The sequence below is a fragment of the Pediculus humanus genome, genomic scaffold, assembly GCF_000006295.1.
Source record: "Pediculus humanus corporis 1103172108294 genomic scaffold, whole genome shotgun sequence".
NCBI lineage: Eukaryota > Metazoa > Arthropoda > Insecta > Psocodea > Pediculidae > Pediculus > Pediculus humanus.
Genome location: NW_002987863.1, coordinates 55,967 through 75,579, shown reverse-complemented (window position 1 = coordinate 75,579; position 19,613 = coordinate 55,967). Strand labels below are relative to the sequence as shown.

The 19,613-nt window shown below is 29.8% G+C and overlaps 2 protein-coding genes across 2 annotated transcripts; one reads left to right on the top strand and one right to left on the bottom strand.

The window, feature by feature from the left end:
• Positions 1-10,662: 10,662 nt before the first annotated feature.
• On the bottom strand, positions 10,663-13,161 carry Phum_PHUM549540 (Phosphoacetylglucosamine mutase, putative; the record flags this gene model as incomplete). The annotated part of the gene is made up of 9 exons (XM_002431767.1): positions 10,663-10,798; positions 10,882-10,997; positions 11,078-11,259; positions 11,336-11,504; positions 11,606-11,866; positions 11,958-12,125; positions 12,228-12,435; positions 12,521-12,820; positions 13,118-13,161. The coding sequence occupies 9 exons, from the start codon at positions 13,159-13,161 to the stop codon at positions 10,663-10,665; spliced, it is 1,584 nt and encodes a 527-aa protein (XP_002431812.1).
• Positions 13,162-14,280: 1,119 nt separating this feature from the next.
• On the top strand, positions 14,281-15,144 carry Phum_PHUM549530 (uncharacterized protein; the record flags this gene model as incomplete). The annotated part of the gene is made up of 4 exons (XM_002431766.1): positions 14,281-14,294; positions 14,400-14,716; positions 14,798-14,933; positions 15,009-15,144. 4 exons carry the CDS (start codon positions 14,281-14,283, stop codon positions 15,142-15,144), a joined length of 603 nt encoding a protein of 200 aa, XP_002431811.1.
• Between the last annotated feature and the right edge of the window lie 4,469 nt (positions 15,145-19,613).

Sequence of the window (19,613 nt, the reverse complement as noted above, 5' to 3'; positions counted from 1 at the left end):
TCACACACGATGTTATGATGATGACGTGTCATCATAACAAAAATCTCTCCTCTCTCATACCTATCGTGAGAATTTAAGAATGCCGCACGTAAAATACACAAAAGACATTATAATCTCGCAAAACCGTACCTTACTTCGACCCTGAATCCCTTTTTCCGTTTTTCCCAAACGGATAAAATAAAATAAAATAAAATAAATATATTTACTTTTGAATTAAACTCATTAAGACCCTTTTATTATTATTATTTTTTTTTTTATCAAAAATTTTAAAATGTATTATTATCATTTTCTCTTTTATTATTTTTTTCTAAATCCACGATTTTCCTTTAAAACTGTTATGGGTCATAGTTGAAAAAATTTATAGTTTGAAACAAACAAACAAACAAACAAACAAACTTTTGCTTTTTCTTTTTTTTTTAAACTCAAATAAATTCAGAATTTAAACGAGAACAAAAAAAAACAAAACAAAACGAATAATAATAATAATAATAATTGGTTTTGTGCAAGGGCCGTAAAAAAAGGGGGGAGGGTGGAGAGGAGGGATTCCGATCGATGATATAAAAAAATCAATAATAACGGGAAAGCAATTTCAGTAAAAAAAAAAAAAAAAAGGTTTTAAAAAAGGTTTTTTCTTTCCCCCTTACGCAAAAGTCAAAAAAAGAGGTTAAAAAAAAGGAAAACTCTGAAAAGAAAATATTCCATTTCCGGTTTATCTCGTAAAAGTACGAAAGAAATTTTCTTTTTTTTTGCTAACGTTTAAAAGATTACGGATTTTTTATCGTGAGAGAGAGAGAGAAAGTGTGCGATGGGTTGTTTTTTAATGTTACATACCGATTTAAAAAGAGAAAGAGAAACGGAGAGAAAGAGAAACAAACAAACAAACAAACGAACGAACGGGTTTGCGAACGTTTTTTTTTCTATGTTAAAAAAGGTTGTTCAAGGTTAGTTCATCCGCACATCGATGGCCCTCAGCCAAAAAAAAAAAAAAAATTTAATGAATATATATATATGCACGTTACGACGACGACGACAAAGAAGGAGATTCGAATGCAGAAAATGAAAGGGAAGGCGAACGGGGGGGAAAGGAGGAGAGGAGGGAGGAGGGAGAGTGAGGACACGGGGAGGAGGGGAGGGGAGGGGAGGAAAAAAGTAAAAATTATGAATGGCGAGCAAACGAACGGCATTGACCTACAGCACGAAAATCCCGGGAAACTCTCTGGAATTGATCGCGTTTTCAGTCGTTGAGACTCAAGGTCGCGGATTTTTATTACCTTTCTTTCTAGAAATTTCTTCTTTATTTTTCTTTCCCCCCTTTCCCCCCCCCCCGAATGAAAAAAACTAATTTGAAAAGATAGGTAATAATTTATTTACAAGTGAAAAACAAATAATAATAATAATAATAGTTCCAAATCATGTTTTGAGTAATAGACCGTGTATAGGAAATCGCGTCGCGTGGGACCGCCCACGTTTTTCGAAAGAACCATCATCACATAAGAAATTCAGGTAGAGACCCGGAACGAACGGGTCGTGATTAAAATTTTGAAATAATAATAATAATAATAATAACAAAAGAAAAGGAGGAAAATGTTAAGAATTTGTAAATTGATATTGTCAGCAGTAGTACGCTTTGACAATAAAGGAAAAAAACAACCGGAAATGATAATACCAGTAAACGTCGCCGTCGTGGGAGTAGCATTGAAATTTTCAATCGGTCCTCAAGAGGGTATTTCAAAGAATTTATAAAAGAAAAAAAAAATTTACTCGCACAAGAAATCCTCAGTTTTGTGGTTCGGCCCACATTAATCGAAAAATTCCGCAACCCCCCATCAACGCCCCCCCACCACCGCCATCACGTCATCACCGATATTTAAGCATCCATTTAAACACAAACAAAAAAACAAAAACCTGGTGAGAAAACCACGAAAATTTTCCAAAAAAAGGATTCCCCCCGATTAAAACTTAAAATAATAATAATAATGATGATGATGATGATGATGATGATAAAAGCTTAAATTATACCGTAAAATAAATTAAAGGCCGTTTGTTTGTGTTTTCACACATTTTTTTTATTACACGTTAAATTTCATTTTCCCACCTTTCCTCCTCCCCACTCCGCCTCCCCCACCCATTTTAAAAACAAACAGGATTATAAGCTACGGATTAACGGGTAAGGAATCGTGGAAGAAGAAAGAAAAGGAAAAGGAAAATAATTTTTTTTTTTTCGGAGTTTTATCGACTCTTAATAATAAAAAATGTCTTTTTAATCAAATTATTAAAGAAAGTAATTTTTTTTTGTCTCGCGCGAGCTGTTGATTAACCCCCATCTCCCCCCCCCCGTTTTTTTCTTTCTGTCTTTTCTCGTGCCACGTGAAAAAAAAAATATATAAAATCCTATAATTTATAGCGTTAGAAAAAGAAAATCATTTAAAAATATTAACCCACATTTTTTTCTCCGTCACAAAAAAAAAAAAAAAAGATATGAAAGGTTTAAAACAAAACGAAAGTGGAAGAAGAAAAAAAAAAGAAAAATGGCGTATTCGTAGAATACTGTCGTAATAAGAACAAAAGCTGAATAAAAAGGTCGAAAAAAAACGAATTTGAAATATTATTCATTATGAACGAAAGCAAAAAAATATTATTAGTATTTAACCGAAGCAAAATTATTTACTCTCTCCGACCGATCGTAAAAAAAATCTTATTTACAATCTTTACTTATTTTCTCCGTGTAACTTAAAGGTATCGCGTGTTGTTGTTTGTTTGTTTGTTTGTTTATTCGCTTGTTTGTTTGTTTTCATTTATTTATTTTTATTCACACGTAAAAAAAAAAAAACTCGAAAGGTAAAATAACCGTAAAATTAAATAACAAAAAAAAAGAAAAAATTTTTTTTTTCTTTAATTTCATTAACCGTAGCAAAGACGGAGGGAGGGGGAGAGGGAGGAGGGGTAAGAGAGTGAAAAGCGGAAGCGGAAGCGAAAAGGACAAAAATTAAAAACGTTTGACACAAAAAATATGAATACGATGAGAAATTTAATTAACAATAAATCTTTCTTAACGGGAGAAAAAAAAAAAAAGGAAAATTTTTCTTTGCATTTTCAATTTCTCCAGTTTTTCTTTTTCCGTTTCCTTTTTCCCCCTCCCTCCTACACTTTCCCGCTCATTTTTGTTTTTTCGATAGGAAATTTTACGCGACAACGAGAACGTAACCCGATTTCGAAAAAAAAACCGAAAAAAAAAAAAATTTTTTTTTTTTTATCGTCTGCTTCGGCACCGGAAAAATTTTCCGGAACCGGGAATGAGTTTTCCACCATCTCCCGTCTTTATTTCTCTCTCTCTCTCTCGATTATTTATTAAAAAAAAAAAAAAAAAAAAAAAGAAGGGGACCGAATTTTCTCGCTTCTTCGTCGTTATCATTAAATTTTTTATTGTGACGTCAGACAAGTTTGTCCGTTTTGCAAACACGTGCATTTTCTCCAGAGACTTTTCTCCAGTTGTTGTTGCGGTTATTACAAAACAACAGAAATCAATTATCCGAATCCCCCCCCCCCCGTGTGTGTGTGTGTGTGTGTGTGTAACCCTTCAGAAACTTATTCTTAATTAACAATCCTTTTCGTTATCACACCGCCGTTGATAACGCAAAAAAAAAAAATTCTGGAAAATAATAATGATAATAATAATAATTTCATTTAAATTCGTTTTAATGACGTCATTATTATTTTTTTTTCTTCGGATTTCGTTTTGTTCTAAAAAATTTTTTTTTTCCTCCCCCACCCGTGTAACGTTTTTCCTCGAATGTTTATTTGCCGAATATATATTATCATTATCATCATCATCGTCGTTTTTTGTTTTTTTTTTTTTTTTTTGTTTTCTCCAGCGAACGGAACATATTTATTACGCGTTCGAGTATTTTTTTTTTGTTCGTTCCTTTTTATTGTTTGTTGTACGAACGTTTTCTATAAATCATAAACCGAACCGTACTATATGTGATTCTTTTTTTATTATTTACCGAAACTTCTCCCTATCTCTATCTCTCTCTCTCTCTTTCTCGTTTTCCATCTTTTTTTTGTCTTTCTTTCTTTTTCCCGAACGCAAAAACTAAATAATAATTTACACCGAATTTAACGATTCTCCTCCAGGCGTTATTCTTTTTTTTTTTTTTTTGTTTTATCAATTTTTACGACGTTCGTATCAAAAAAAAAAAAAAAAAATCGAATTTTTCCTTTTCCGTATTGCCAACCGCAAAAAAAAAAAATTAACGATGCTCTCTTTGAACAAACGAACGAACGAACGAATGAATGAATGAATGAACAAACGAACAAACATATAAATTAAATAATAACGAACACAAAGTGAAAAAAAAAAAAAAAGGAAAAACAAATTTCGATTTTGCCCTACCCCTTCCTCCCTCCCCTCACCCCAATCCAAAACTCCCCGGAATAAAATAATACTAATAGTAATAATAATAATAATAATAACAATAACCGTTTCATTTATTCGCGTCGCGATAATAACAAAATTTCAAATATTAAATTTCTCGAGGGTGAAAAAAAAAACAACAGACAACAACCGACAACAACAACAACATCAAACTTTACTTTTACCTTTTGAAAAATATAATTTAAAATTATTGTAATAAAAATCGAAAAAACTAGTTTGAAGAAAGTTTTTTTTTTCATTTTCGTCAAAAATATTTAAAATATTTATTATATGATAATGGAAAATTTGAAAATTCCATTTCGTTCTCGAAAAAAAAAAAAAATAAAAACTTTTTCGAACGCGTTCGCGCACTCACCCCCCGTTCCCCCCACCATTCACCCACTCATTCGCGGCACGCATTAACTCGCACGTGAAAACCTGACATTATAATTTTCGTCGCAACAACATTTAATAAATATAATTACTTATTTATTTATTTATTTATCGGGGGGGGGGGTGGAAAATTTTATCGAAAATTTTTTTTAAAAATCGTGATAATGATGATGATGATGATAATAATAACGGACTAATTTTTATGAGCGTACGCACACTTGAAAAAATTCTTATAAAATAATATACATACATAGAGTATCGATGAAAATTTCAATTATTGTTTATCGATAAATCGTCGTTTAAATATTTCTCGGAAAATTTTTTTTTTTTTTTTCAAAACTCTCCCCCCTTATCGATTTCCGATCGAAACGACCCCTAATAATAATAATAATAATGATAATTAATAATAATAATAATAAATTCTAAATAAAAGTTTATAAACTTCCGAGAAGGAAAAAAAAAAAGGGAAAAAATTTACACTTATTAAAATACTTTAAGTATTGGCGTTAAACAATAGCAAAAAAAAAATATGGCGATTATTTTTAACCGCAGCAAAAACCTTAAAAAAAATCTTTAACGTTTGTTTATTATTATGTAACAAACGATCGATAAAAAAAAAAAAAACAAATTCCGATCGATCAATCAATCAATCAATATTTTCAATCATGTTTTGTCGCGACCATTCGAATAATAATAATAATAAATGAATGAATGAATTCGAAATTATAAACAAAAAAAACCAAAAACGGGAAAAAATTAATAATAATAATAATAATAATAATAATATTTTGTCGCGATCGAACAACAACCATTTTGTTATTGTTTTTCATCGTCGTATCTTTTTTTTTCAGCGGCGTATTCAGTCAATTTTCATAAGTTTTTTTTTTTTTTTGTTTATAATTCGTAATTCGTCATAAGACGACGACAACAACAACAACAACAACAACAATAATAATAATAATTTAGATTTGTTTTATTTCGGATTTGACTTATTAAAACTTTTTTTTTTCTTTTTTTTATTTATCATTATTATTATTATTATTAAGTTATTGCTTGAAAGTGCTTTTCGAGAGACAGACAGACAGACAGATAGATAGATTGAAAGAGAGAGAGAGAGAGAGAGAAAAGAGATACGAAAAAAAAAAAATAAATAAATAAATTTCTTTCTTTCTTTCTTTCTTCTTCTTAATTTTTCATTTTTTTTTTTTTTTTATTTCTGTCGTCAATCAAACGACAGGATTTGACAGCGCGACAGACATTATTCCAACTGAATTTTTTAACACTAAACCGTTTTTCAAACGTCAAACAAACAAACAAACACTCCCCGACGAGAAAAAAAAATATATACATATATACATAATACGTAAAAAAAAAACAAAAAAAAAAAAGAAACCGTCCGAAAATAAATAAATAAATAAATAAATATTATTATTATTTCTTTTTCCCCCCACCCCCTCCCAACCATTTACCTTGAACGACAAAGTGATAACATTATCATCATCTACAACCGTAATTACAATTAACGACACGACGTTTATTAAAAAAATAAATAAAACAAACATAAATAAATTCAAAACTACCAACTTACTTGTTAAAAACTATTTAATAATAATAATAATAATATTGGTGAAATTTTTTCATTTTTAATCATTTCCGGTTTTCTTTTTCTTTTTCTTAAATCGATTTTTCACAAACCGTTTTTTTTTTTTTTTTTAAATTTTTTTTAAGTAATCACATGTTGTACAAACATGAAATGATAAAAATAAATATAACCGAAAACTTATTTTTAAAATAATAATAACAATAATAATAATAAACAAACGGATAAATAAATAAATAAATTTTTTTTTCTCGTTTAAATTTCGCGGATACGTTTGTGCGTGCGTGTGTGCGCGACGCGAAGAAAAAAAACCGTTTTTTTTTAATATTTTTTATTTTTTTCTTTTTCTTTTGTTTTTTTTTTTTTTTCTTTTTTCTTCCTTCCTTCTGCACCGAACGTTCGATGTGCTAAGCACATGAATGGGTATAGAAAGAGAGATATTGCCCGGATGCAACGATTTTTAGTGCGGCGTCGCGAAAATTCGTTCCAGCACCGAATAACGTCTAAAAGACACACACACACAAAAAAAGAAAAAGAGCAGAAGGAAAAAAAGCAGGAGAGCGAACGGGTGTACAAAAAAAAAAAAAAAAATTTACGGGATCGCAACAACAACGACAACAACAACAACAAACGAAAAAAAAAAAAATTTTTTTTGTTTTTGTTTATATAAGCAGACGACGTTTGTACAAAATTTTTTTTTTTTTTTTTTTTTTTGAATCGTTAGAAAAATAAATTTAACCTTTTCATAATGGAGATGGAAAAAAATTTAACTCAAGGGTACATTAATCGTCGTCTCTTTTTTCCTTAACCTTCCTCCCCTTTTCTCCTTCCCCTCACCTCCCCCCGAGTCTCCCTCAACGTTCGTAATTAAACAAATTCCTAACTTAAATTCCAAACGCTTAAGGGTTTGAATTAATGGAACGTAATTTATATACATACATACTCGTATATTCGTCGTTTGTTCGTTTGTATTTAATTTTCGCACTTCCTTTCCCCCCCCCCGCGTTTAACCTTTCCTATTTTCTTTTTCCTTCTATCTTCCCCTTGCCCCACCCCTACCACCACCACCACCACCACCTTCCATCTTTCCTAACGCCCACGCAAAACTTTTTCTCTACGAATATTATCTTGTTGTTGTTGTTGTTGTTTTTGTCGTCTGTCATTCAAGCACACGAGCTTCATGTGTGTGTGTGTGTGTGTGTGTGCACCACCTCCCCCCACCCACTTCCACCCAACACGCACGAGATGTCTTCTTTTATCCGCAATTAGTTTTCTCTCATGCGTGCGTGCGTGCGTGTTCGCGTGCGTGTGATAAAATTTTTCTTTCTTTTTTTTTTTTATCAAAAATGTAAAAAAGTTTTATTATTAAAAAGTTTATAAAAGTCGGGAAAATATAAACGTTAAAAATATGATGATAATAATAATAATAATTATTATTATTATTATTTTTAACTATTCAAATTTATTCTTCTCCCGTTTTTTTTTTTTTTTTAACATTTCAATAAGAGATGAGTTTGAGTTGTTTGTTTGTTTTGCAACATTTTTTTTTTTTTCTAGAAAATACCAGGGACTTTTATTTAATTACTTTTTAGTAAAAAAAAAAAAAAAAAAAAAGTTGTTGTTTGTTGTTTGTTGTAAAAAAAAAAAAAAAAAAAAAAAAAAAAAAAAACTTTTTTAAAATCGAAACGAACGCGTTTTGACCAACGAAAACGTTAAACGATGCCAATAAAACAAAAAAAAAAAAAAAAAATTTTTAACGAGAAAAAACGACGTCATTTTAAATTTTCTATCGAAATTGGTGGGGGGGAAGGAGGGACGGGAGGGGAAACCGGAAAATGCAGTTTCATTTAAATAACGACATCCAATTATTATTATTATCATTGTGAAAACCCGTGTAGAAAATGATAAAAGATTTAAAAAAACGGTTCGACTATCGTTTTCGCAACAAAAAAAAAAAAAAAAAACGGAAATCCCTCATTGATGACGTCATTAAAAACGGTTTTTTAAAATTGAAATTATTATTATTATTTAAACCCACGTTCGAATCGTTCGTTATTAACTTACCTTAACTCTATTAACATTCGAACGGTTTTTCTTTTGCCCCCTCCCCCCCATCAATTATAAATAAATGAAAATAAATCGATATACGTTCTCATTTAAAAAAAAAAAAAAAAACATGGCGGCTACGTTTCAACCGTTCAAAAACCGTTACGAAAAAAAAGTTACGTAATTAAAAACAAACAAACAAAAACAAAATGGCGGAAACTATTGACATTTTTCAACTTTTTTGTTTTTTTAATTTCTGATTTCACGTTTGTGTAATAACCGTTTCGAAATTTTTTATCGAAAAAAAAAAAAAAAAAAAAAAATTACACGTTACGTTTTTAAATAATCGATTATGTTTATCGATTTGTCGTGACTTTAACGACAAAAAAAAAAAAAAAAAAAAAACTTTTTTTTTTTTTTTTCATCGTCGTCTTTTGAACGAAAAAAAAAAATTTTTTTATGATAAAAAAAACTTTAAATTATAAACTTTATTTGTTTCGTGATTATTTTCCCCGAGAGAGAAAGAGAGAGAGAGAGAGACGACTTATTATTATTAATTTATTTATTTAAAGTTTTAAACGTGGATTGTTTAAAAAGTTATTTTTTTAAAAAAAAAAAATTCAAATTTTTGTTTATTTACTCTATGATTTCGAACTCGTTTAACGGCCTCGATTTCTTTCCTTTCTTTTGTTTTGATTTTTGCCATCGTTAACCCAGACTCTATGTGACTTTAAATTTTAGAAAAAAAATTTAACGAAAGCAAATCGAAATAATAATAATAATAATAATAATAATAATAATAATAATAATAATAATAATAATAAGATGCGATTGTATAAAATAAAAAAAAATGCGTTCAAAAGACGATTTAAAAAATTCCTTTTATACAAAAAAAAAGAAAAAGTGGAATCATTTTGAAATTGTTTTTTATTATTATTATTATTATTATCATTTCATCGCTTCATCGATATTTTTTTTTATTATGACTTTTCTAAACTAAATAAACCTCCTCACCTCATACGGGGGGAGGGGGGGGAATTTTTAAAAGTTAAAGAAATTTTTTTTTTTTTTTTCCTTTTTCGCTTCACGGGTATTATTATAAATTCAATAGATTTCGATATTCCCGATTACGGATTAGACGAAAACGAAAGAAAGAAAGAAAGAAAGAACAATATTCTAGAAATTTTTTTCATTTCGAATGATGTAAAAAATAAATCCCTTCCCTTCCCCTCCCTCTCCTCCTCCTCCTCTTCCCCTTTTCCTTTTTGTGTGTCTGTTTGTTTGTTTGTTTGTTTTCGACTGCTGTAATAATAATAATAGTAATAATCGTACGAAATTAATAATGTCTTACAAAAGCAAATCTTTCTTATTTAAATAATAATAATAATAATAATTAATCGATATGTTAAATATTTATTATTATTATTATTATTTCTTTCTTTCTTTCATTTTACGAAATTGAATTTTTCCATCCGGATTAAATTCATCCGATTTTCTTCTTTTTGGGAAAATTTTTATTTTCGTCGAGGAAAAAAAAAACGTATGCATAAATATTTTTTCTACTTAACCCTCGCCCACCTCCCCACCCACCCCACTCCCTAATTCTCCCTCCTTCCCCTTTCCCTCCTCTCCTCCCCCCCTTTTTTTTTTTTTAATCAATGAAACGATGTAAAAATTTCAAAATGATTGCAGCAAAAGGTTCGATCGTAAATTGTTGTTTTTTTTTTTTTTTTTTTTTTTTAGAGTTTCCGCCATTTAAAAAAAAAAAAATTTATTATATACTAACCTTGCGTTTTTTTTGTTTTGTTTCCCCCATTTTTTCTTTTTAAATAAATAAACGCCCTTAATTATTTTTCTTTTTTCCTATCGGATTTTGACACTTCTTTCTTATTATTATTATTATTATTAATAAAATCAATACGATATCGTTTCTTTTCTTTTTCTCGATTACAAACGAAAGATTTTCTTAACTGAATGTTTAATAATTATTATTGCCCTGGAAAAATCAAATTTCAAATTAAATAATTTACCTCTCCAAAAAAAAAAAAAATAATAATAATAATAATAAAATATATTTTATAGAGAGTGTAGTATAGTAAAATATAAATTTTTTTTTTTTATTATTATTAATATTAAATATGGCGACTTTGGATTTTATTTTTACCGGAAATCGCATTTCGATTAAAATATATGTATATATGTTCCAGTTTTAAAGCGTCGGAAGATTTCCAACGCCGTCTGCTAATTCGTAAACTGCTTTGGCAACATCCATTGCCAATTTATCAGCTTCCAGCTGAGTGGAAGCTTCTGAATAAATACGAACGACTTTTTCAGTTCCAGAAGGTCTGTGTTGGAAAAAAAATAAACAAATAAATAATTTTTTTTTTATGACGTCATGTATGTTTTACAAAATTTTAAAATTGAGTACCTGATAAATGATCGGCCATTATTCACGTTGGCAACAAGTTCGTTTATTTTATTTTGTAATTCGCCAGGATGCAAGCAAACCTGTTCGGTGTAATCCGTTTTTATGGCAGTGTTGTCCTACAAAAAAAAAAAAAAAAAAAAAATTATGCGTGTGTACGTTTACTCAAACCTTTCGAAGACGAATTAAAACCTAATACCTTAACGGCAACTTTGAGCAATCTGTTGGGCAAATCCGTGTATGTTTTTTCCCAATCTTGCAAATTCCAACCTTTAGCCTTGAGTACAGTTTCTACTAATAAAGCATCGGAAAGAGCATCTCCCACCGTTTGATTAGTCAATTCGATCAAAGCCAAAAGTCTGGAAGCGCTAGTTTTCTCTTCTGGGAAAATAAAATAATAATGATAAATAATAATTAATCAATTGGGAAAAATACCTCATACGCTTTTATAAATTACCTTGGGATGATGTCGAAGAATTAACTTTGTTTCGAATTTTATCTTCTGCTGTTTTTTTAAATAAAACACTTCCATGACCGTTTGCTTCGAAATAAACTCCTACGTCATATTCAAGTGCTTTGTGATGTAAATGTTTAACACCTGTTGGACAACAAGCAACAGGAATTTTCTGTAAAGATAAAAAGAAAATTTCAAGAAATTAAAGATGCGAATGATAAAGAATGTGAGAAAAGAAAAGAAAAAAAAAAGGAAAAAATTTGAAAAACTCGCCAGAGTATTTTTAACGTAATTTGTAGAACTTCCATTGGCATAAGCCGTTTGAACTAATCCTAAATTAATATCAACATTTGCTTTTCTTATCAATTCAATTAAATAATCCGCCAACAAGGTTGCTATTTTATCACCGTCTAGTAAATGAAATACTTTCGAATCATCTATATAATAATAAACCAAACGATCCGCATCACCATCGAATGCTAAACACCTTGCATTGATTTCAACTGGAACTCCTTCTGGAGCCTTTTTGTGAACCTGATTAAAACATCATTTCGTTTTAACAATCAAAAACATTTTGGATTTGATTAAACTCGAATTTAAAAAAAAAATTTATAAATAAAATTACTTTTATGTAATCAGCTCCACATTTATCATTTAATTTTCCATTTCCACTGTTGTACACTTTTATATTTAAAAGATTTTCCAATTCGGATTTGATTTCGTTAACTTTCAATGCTCCCACACCATTTGCACCATCTAATAAAACAAATGGTTTGTAGTTTTTACAACCCCCCTGCAATATTAAATTAAAAAATTTTGTTTTTTTTCAGTTAAATTATTTTATAAATATATAAGATTTAATATTATTTAAAAAAAAAAAAAATATTATTCTCACATGATTGTAATCGTTTAAGATTTTGAATGATTTAACAAGTTTTGAATTGTAATCATCCACCACAGGTTCTTTTCCACCTTCGAATGTATTTTTACAAAATACCATATAGTGTAAAAAAGGTGTTGTAACAATTCCATAATCTTTAAACTGTCCATTCATCGATTTTATACCATCAATGGCTAGTTCAGATAATTTTGGACTACTCGATCTGCAGAAAAAATATTTTTTTTACATTATCATTATTTATTTTTACTTAATTGTAGGTGATAAACATAAAAAAGTTAGTTTTTTACCTTGTGTCTCTTCCAAGCAACACTAAACCAGGTTTAGTCATATCAATATTTTGACTTTCGACAATTTGTTCAATCACTTTGCTAAGATTGCTATCATCGCAATTAGCCAATGTTGTCGCTAATTCTTCCCATGATTGTTCTAACATTTCACCTTGTGGATCGATGAGTTTAACACCATTATCACATTCAGGATTATGTGAAGCTGTTATCATCAAACCAATTGCTTGTCCATTTTTCTTTTTTGACCTTAAAACAGCTAATATACCAACTCTGGATAATACTGTATCTAAATTTTCCGCTCTGTAAAAAAATAATGATTCAATTTACTTAGAAATCATTTTTATCAAAGTTTGAATTTTTTCTTTTTTTTTTTGACAAATACTCTTTAGTTATAATGTAAATTCTATCTGGAAAAAGTTTTCGCAATCAGTACTAACGTAAAAAATTTATTGGAATCAAATGAAAGTTAAAATATTTCATTAAAAAAAAAAAAAAAAAATTTAAATAAAAATGTCGATAAAGTTTAATAAAGGATATAGTTTAGTAGCAAACGATTTTAATAAATCTTATTGAAAAAAAAAAAGAAAAAAAAATCACCTGTCTCTAAATCCAGCAGTTCCATATCTTATTAAAGACTCCATAATTTACAAAAAACAATTAACGAAAATTCAATACTTGAATTATGACGCGACTGATTGACCTTTCACTCTTTTGTAACATTTTAACGCTCCACTTTCATTTGAAAATTTTTTTAACGTTTAACTTTGGTGCTCAAATGTTGTGATAAAAAACAATCATAATCCGGATATAATCTTGATGAAAGCGCCTAATCATCTAATTAGTAGTTCATTCGTAGTGAATTATTCATCAATCAAAATCATCCTCCATTTTGTTTTGCTTTCGTCAATAGTGATTCATTTTAATGGTACCGCAAAATGGTACATTCCGTATTAAGAACATGTTAGTTGACTCGGATCCGACAAATTTGCTATAAAAAATTGGTACTCGTTTATTTTTCTCATTTTTTTTTTTTTAATATTAAATATCATTCGTACTTTAATTTTTTTTTAATTTTATTAAAATTCAATCGTTTTACATTTAATTTGACATTTGAAAACAAAATATCTACGGGCAAATAACTAATCGACCGTGAACGATGTAATTATTAATTAAATATTTTTATATTTCGTTAAATGTCAAAATTAATTTTAAATACCAAATGAAAGAGAATTTTCAAAAAAAAAAACAAATGAAATATTTTTGAAAGTTCATTCATACTTTTTGAAAATTTACTTGTTTAATAATTACTATTAAAAAATTTTTAATTAGTTATGAAAGTCGTGAACTTTCTACGGTAATGGATACTTGGGAAAATATTTAGAAAGAAATTTAAAAAAAAAAAAAAAAAAAATGAATGTTCATTAATTTAAGTGTGTTATCTATTATTAATTTTCATTTATTTGATTTGAAATTTTACATAAAATCATTTTTATCAAACATTTGGTATTATTATTATTATTTTTTCAAAGTTTAAAGTTAAAGTTTTTTATTTAAGGTTACAAAAAAAAAATCCCATAAATATTTTTAAATTAATTACTACTCATTGATCTAATTAAAATTTAATTTTTAGGTTCATATAACATGGATTACTCATTTGTAAGTTGAAAAATAAAAAAAAAAAGAAAGAAAGAAAGATAAAAAACAAAAAACAAAATGAATCTTTTTAAAAAAGGGGCCATTTTTTTAACATTTTTCGGATCATGTTTAGCTGTAGGTTTAATTGTGGCTGCTCTAGGAACAAAATGGTAATTTATTAATTTTTTTCAAATAAATTATTTAATTTAGAGTAAATAATTATTTTATTTTATTATGGGTGTAGGTGGGTTGTTGCAAAAGCTAAAAGACTGTCAAATCCGGATGAATCAGATGGAAAAATAAATTTAGGTTTATTCGAAGGTGAAAAAAAATTAAATGTCAAATATGGTTGGAGAGAATATATGGTTCATGTGACACAATTGGCTCACACAGAAAGAGAATTTCTTTTGTATGGAGCTTGGATAGCAACAATCGCATGCCTGGTCATCGGTTTGCTCTTTTCCACACTTTGTGCTATTTTTGCCGTTTTGAATACGGCAACCAATCAATATTTAGCTTTATTGGGTGTACCTGGACTGTACGTTTGGAATTTACTCGCCGGTAAATAAAAAATCGATATGCATAACAATTAAAATTTTTCAAGTTATTAAAGTGCTTTTCCCCTCCCCCTCCCCCTTTCAGCATCTTTTCACAGTTTTGCCGTCATATTGTGGGTAGTTCAATTTGTACAAAAATTACAATTTAACGTTATGTCAAGAGAAGATATAAACAATAGATGGACATCACAAGATATGGCTTATTTAGGATATTCATTTTGGTTTGTATATTTTTGATTATTTATTTATAATCGAAAACTTTTTAACACATTTTCCCCCCCCCCCTCCTCAAATAGGTTCGTCGTGGGTGCGATATTCGTTCATTTAGCCAACGTTTTATCCGTGTGTATTGGAACAAGAGATTCGAAACAAAATAAAAATTCAATGCCAATGGTAGAAGAGAAAACGGGAGGAGCCATTATGTTATATTAACTTTATTATTATTATTATTATTATTATTATTATTATTATTATTATTATTATTATTATTATTATTATTATTTAATTAAATTTTTTCCACGTGAAAGTGAGAAAAGAAAAAAAAAATTCACTCGTAATTACGTATTGTTATGTATAATTTTTTTAACAATCTGAATAATAATGATAATAATGATAATGATATTATTACTTTCAGATAATGATAACAGTATTACTAATCAATTTTATATGTATCGAACGATTGATATTATTATTATTAATAATCCGTCCATGTTTTTTTTAATTTTTTTTTTTTGTATTTTTATAATTTTATAATAAATTTTTTTTTGTATTTTAATAAAAAATTTCTTTTTTTAACCCCCCACCCACCCACCCCTTTAATTTTTTTTCAAATAAAGGTCGTGACCTCGTAATCGCGGAATTTCGACGTTTAAAGGCATTATTATTATTATCATTATTATTACTTTTCATTTCGGGTAAAATTTTTATTTTTAAAAACGTCCATGACGTAATCATTTCATATTTTTTATAATAATAATGATAATAAATTTTACCCTTCGGTGCTTTCTCTCTCTCTCTCTCTCTCATACGTAATTTTTAAACAAAAGGAAATTATTTTGTTTTAAACAAACAAATAAACAAACAAACGAATTCATTTTTACTTTTTATTATTATTATATATTTCGTTCCCGTTTTTTTTTTTTTTTTTTTTTTTGAAAACAACGCATCTTATTATTATTATTAATTATTCAACTTTTTTTTTTTTTAAATTACATAAAAATAATTTTTTAACAATGATTATTATTATTATTATTTTTACTTTCACATTCAATGAAAATTTTTTCTTTTTTTTTTTTTTTTTTTGTTTTAAATCTGAGAAAATAAAAAAAATAGAAAAAATTTTTACACAAATAATAAAACAACGATCGATCCCGACACAAATCATTTATTTCCCTTAAAAAATTAATACCGTTATTATTATTTATTATTTTTACAATCATTATTATTATTATTGATATTTACATAATTACAACGCGTATAATTGTTTCTTTTTTTTTTTCTCAAAAAAGTAAAACGTTAAAATTTTTGGCCTGACAAAATAAATCAAAATTTGTTTCCCGTCCACAAATTTCATTCCTTCGAAAAAGTGGAAAAACGGAAATGAACCGAAACGACCATTTTTTTCTTATTGGGGAGTCATTTCCTTCGAAGACTAGATGATGTACATCACACACACACACACACATACGATATATATAATGTCTACACGTTTAAATCGAGGCGGGGAAGGGGGTGCGTGATGGGGTAGTAATCGCTCCTCCTTCACTCACTGGCAACATTTTCAAAGGAAATTTACCGTCAAAGAGCACCGTTTTGCTTACGGTGAAGATGAAAGTGAGTTTATCAGATAGGGTGGGGGGACGTGAGGACGGAGCCCTGTCCTTTCGGCTCACGCAGATACTAACAGGACGCGGTGTCTTTGGCTCGTACCTTGCGCGCATCGGCAGAGAGGAAGCAACGGAGTGTTGGTTCTGCCGTGCGCTTGAGGACGATGTCGGACACACGTTGTCGGAGTGCCCAAGATAGGCCCAAGACAGGCGACGCCCCATTCAGGTTATTGAAGGAAGGGGGCGGGAACCTGACCGTCAGGGGATTGGCGGGGATTGGGTCTCCTATGCGGTTCCAGGAAATGGTCCACCATTATTTCTATTACTACAGAAAGTTAAATGAAATAACAGTAGGAGAGAAATTCCCCATTCCCAATATCGAGAAAATTCTAGATCAATTAGGACATTCAAAATATTTCACCACACTTGATTCGAGCATCAGGTTTTCACCAAATCCCTGTGAAAAAGGCTGACCAACTCAAGACGTCTTTCTCTACTCCTCTAGGACATTATGAATTTACCCGAATGCCGTTTGGCCTAAAAAATGCACCCTCTACTTTCCAAAGACTAATATTGAACACCGTTTTAACAGGATTGCAAGGTTTACAGTGTTTCGTGTACCTTGACGACATAGTCATTCATGCTAGTGTTGTGATCCCAACGAAATCTGACCTTCAACGAGGGCATCTATTTAAAGTTTATAGTATTTATTTTATTATGGATATTTATTATTAGTCTATCTAATCGCTTGAGGAATTTTTATGAGAGTATTTGTTTGTTGTTTATGAACGTGACATAATAAAAAACGCGGACCTTTGGAACACTTTCTCTTCATTAATTCAGAAGAGCGTACAAAGACCGTAATCATCCCTTATGAAAGGAGATGATAGATTTATTGGGGCAATTCAAGGGTTACAGACGCATCGATTGTTTTGGTCATCATATAAATAGTGGGCCTCAACGCCACAGGACTCACTAGAGTTTCGTCTGTCAATCAAGCTCGACGTTGTTGTTCTACAGAGCATCTACATTATTGGACTTAGTAGCATAGTTATTGTATTTCACTTATATTATATTTAGTAGTTAAGTGATAAGTAAATTTTCATCGGTTTCTCCTGATATCTTAGAGTTCAACTTGTGTCTAGGTCTAGTTTTGTGATTGTGTTTACAACTAGTAGTGTTCATAACATTATTTTAGTGACTAATTTGTTCTGTACATGTAACATGATGTAAAATGTTCTTCTGTTGCTTACAATCAATATAATTCTTCTTTCGTTAAAAGTGTGTTCGATTTCAATCTTGAATAATACCACGAACGCGGAGGAAGATCAACGTTGTGAATCGATAATCGAATCGGGCCACGACATATTTATGGCGCAGTCGGTAGGATATTTCTGAACAACAGGAAATCAGAAGGATTTAAAGTAATTCTTTTCGTGTTGTTGGGTTTCAACTCTTTATCAGAAATTCTTTTTGTATTGTAAGTAAGTACAGATAGTTACTCATTTTTGTTGTGAACAATGCCTAGAACTGGTCAACCTGTTTTCAATCCATCCCAAATATCCCTTGATTTCTTGTGTAGTCTAGTTCCTAATTTCTTTTCCGGAGAAAGGAACCAACTTGATGCATTTATCTCTGATTGTGATAATGCTTTTGAACTGTCCTCTGAAGAGAATAAGTACCCACTCTTCAGATTCATCTACTCCAGAATCACTGGTAAAGCCAGGGATCGAATTTCTGTGTACCATTTCGATAATTGGGATGATGTAAAAACAAAACTAATAGAATTATACCAAGATAAGAAACCCCATAGTCAACTGATAGAGGAGTTGACGAATTGCAAACAGGAATCACATGAATCAATTGCAGAATTTTTCGAGAGATTGGGAAATCTAACAAGTCAAATCATATCAAGTCTAAAAACAGACATTAAAGAAGACAAAAAATCTCTTTCTTCAAAAAGTGAATACGTCAATGAAATAACTCTAAATCGTTTCATCTTTCATTCACATCCTAAAATATCCCAGATGTTGAGGTGGAAAAACTTCAATAATCTCAATTCTGCATATTCAGCAGCCATTGCTGAGGAGAAAAATCTACAAATGCTTAAGGAATTTTTATGAGAGTAATTGTTTGTTGTTTATGAACGTGACATAATAAAAAACGCGGACCTTTGGAACACTTTCTCTTCATTAATTCAGAAGAGCGTACAAAGACCGTAATCATCCCTTATGAAAGCAGATAATAGATTTATTGGGGCAATTCAAGGGTTACAGACGCATCGATTGTTTTGGTCATCATATAAATAGTGGGCCTCAACGCCACAGGACTCACTAGAGTTTCGTCTGTCAATCAAGCTCGACGTTGTTGTTCTACAGAGCATCTACATTATTGGACTTAGTAGCATAGTTATTGTATTTCACTTATATTATATTTAGTGTTTAACTGATAAGTAGTGTAATTAGTGGTATATTTGGTTAATATAATACATCAGATAGAAATTGTCTATTTATTATATTGAATATCCAAGCCAACTACGAGTTTACTGCAAGATCAGCAAGACCGACTTCCTCGAAGAACGAGATCCATAACACTAGTTCTATCGAAGAACATGAAACTACAAATTAAAAGCCGCCACCTCTGATAAACTCCGGCAAAACAATCTGAATTTACAACCAGACAAATGCGAATTTCTAAAGAGGGGAAATTGTCTACCTGAGATATATCATGAGCGATGACGGTGTCCCAACCTAATCCTGAAAAGGTGCAAGGCATAACCTCATTCCCTACTCTTAAAAATGTGTCAGAGATATCAAATCCTTCCAAGAACTCGTTGGTTACTATCGAAGATTAATAAAGAATTTCTCACAAATAGCGAAACCCTTGACCTGTCCTCTAAAAAAGGATCAGACTTGTCTCTGGACTGAAAAGGAACAGAAAGCATTTGACTAACAAACCTTAACTCCAATATCCAGACTTCAATAAGGAATTCGTATTAACTAAAGATCCTAGATGAGAATCACGTCTCAAAGTTAGCGGATCACATTTCGGGTTTGCGAAACCTACAAAGATCAA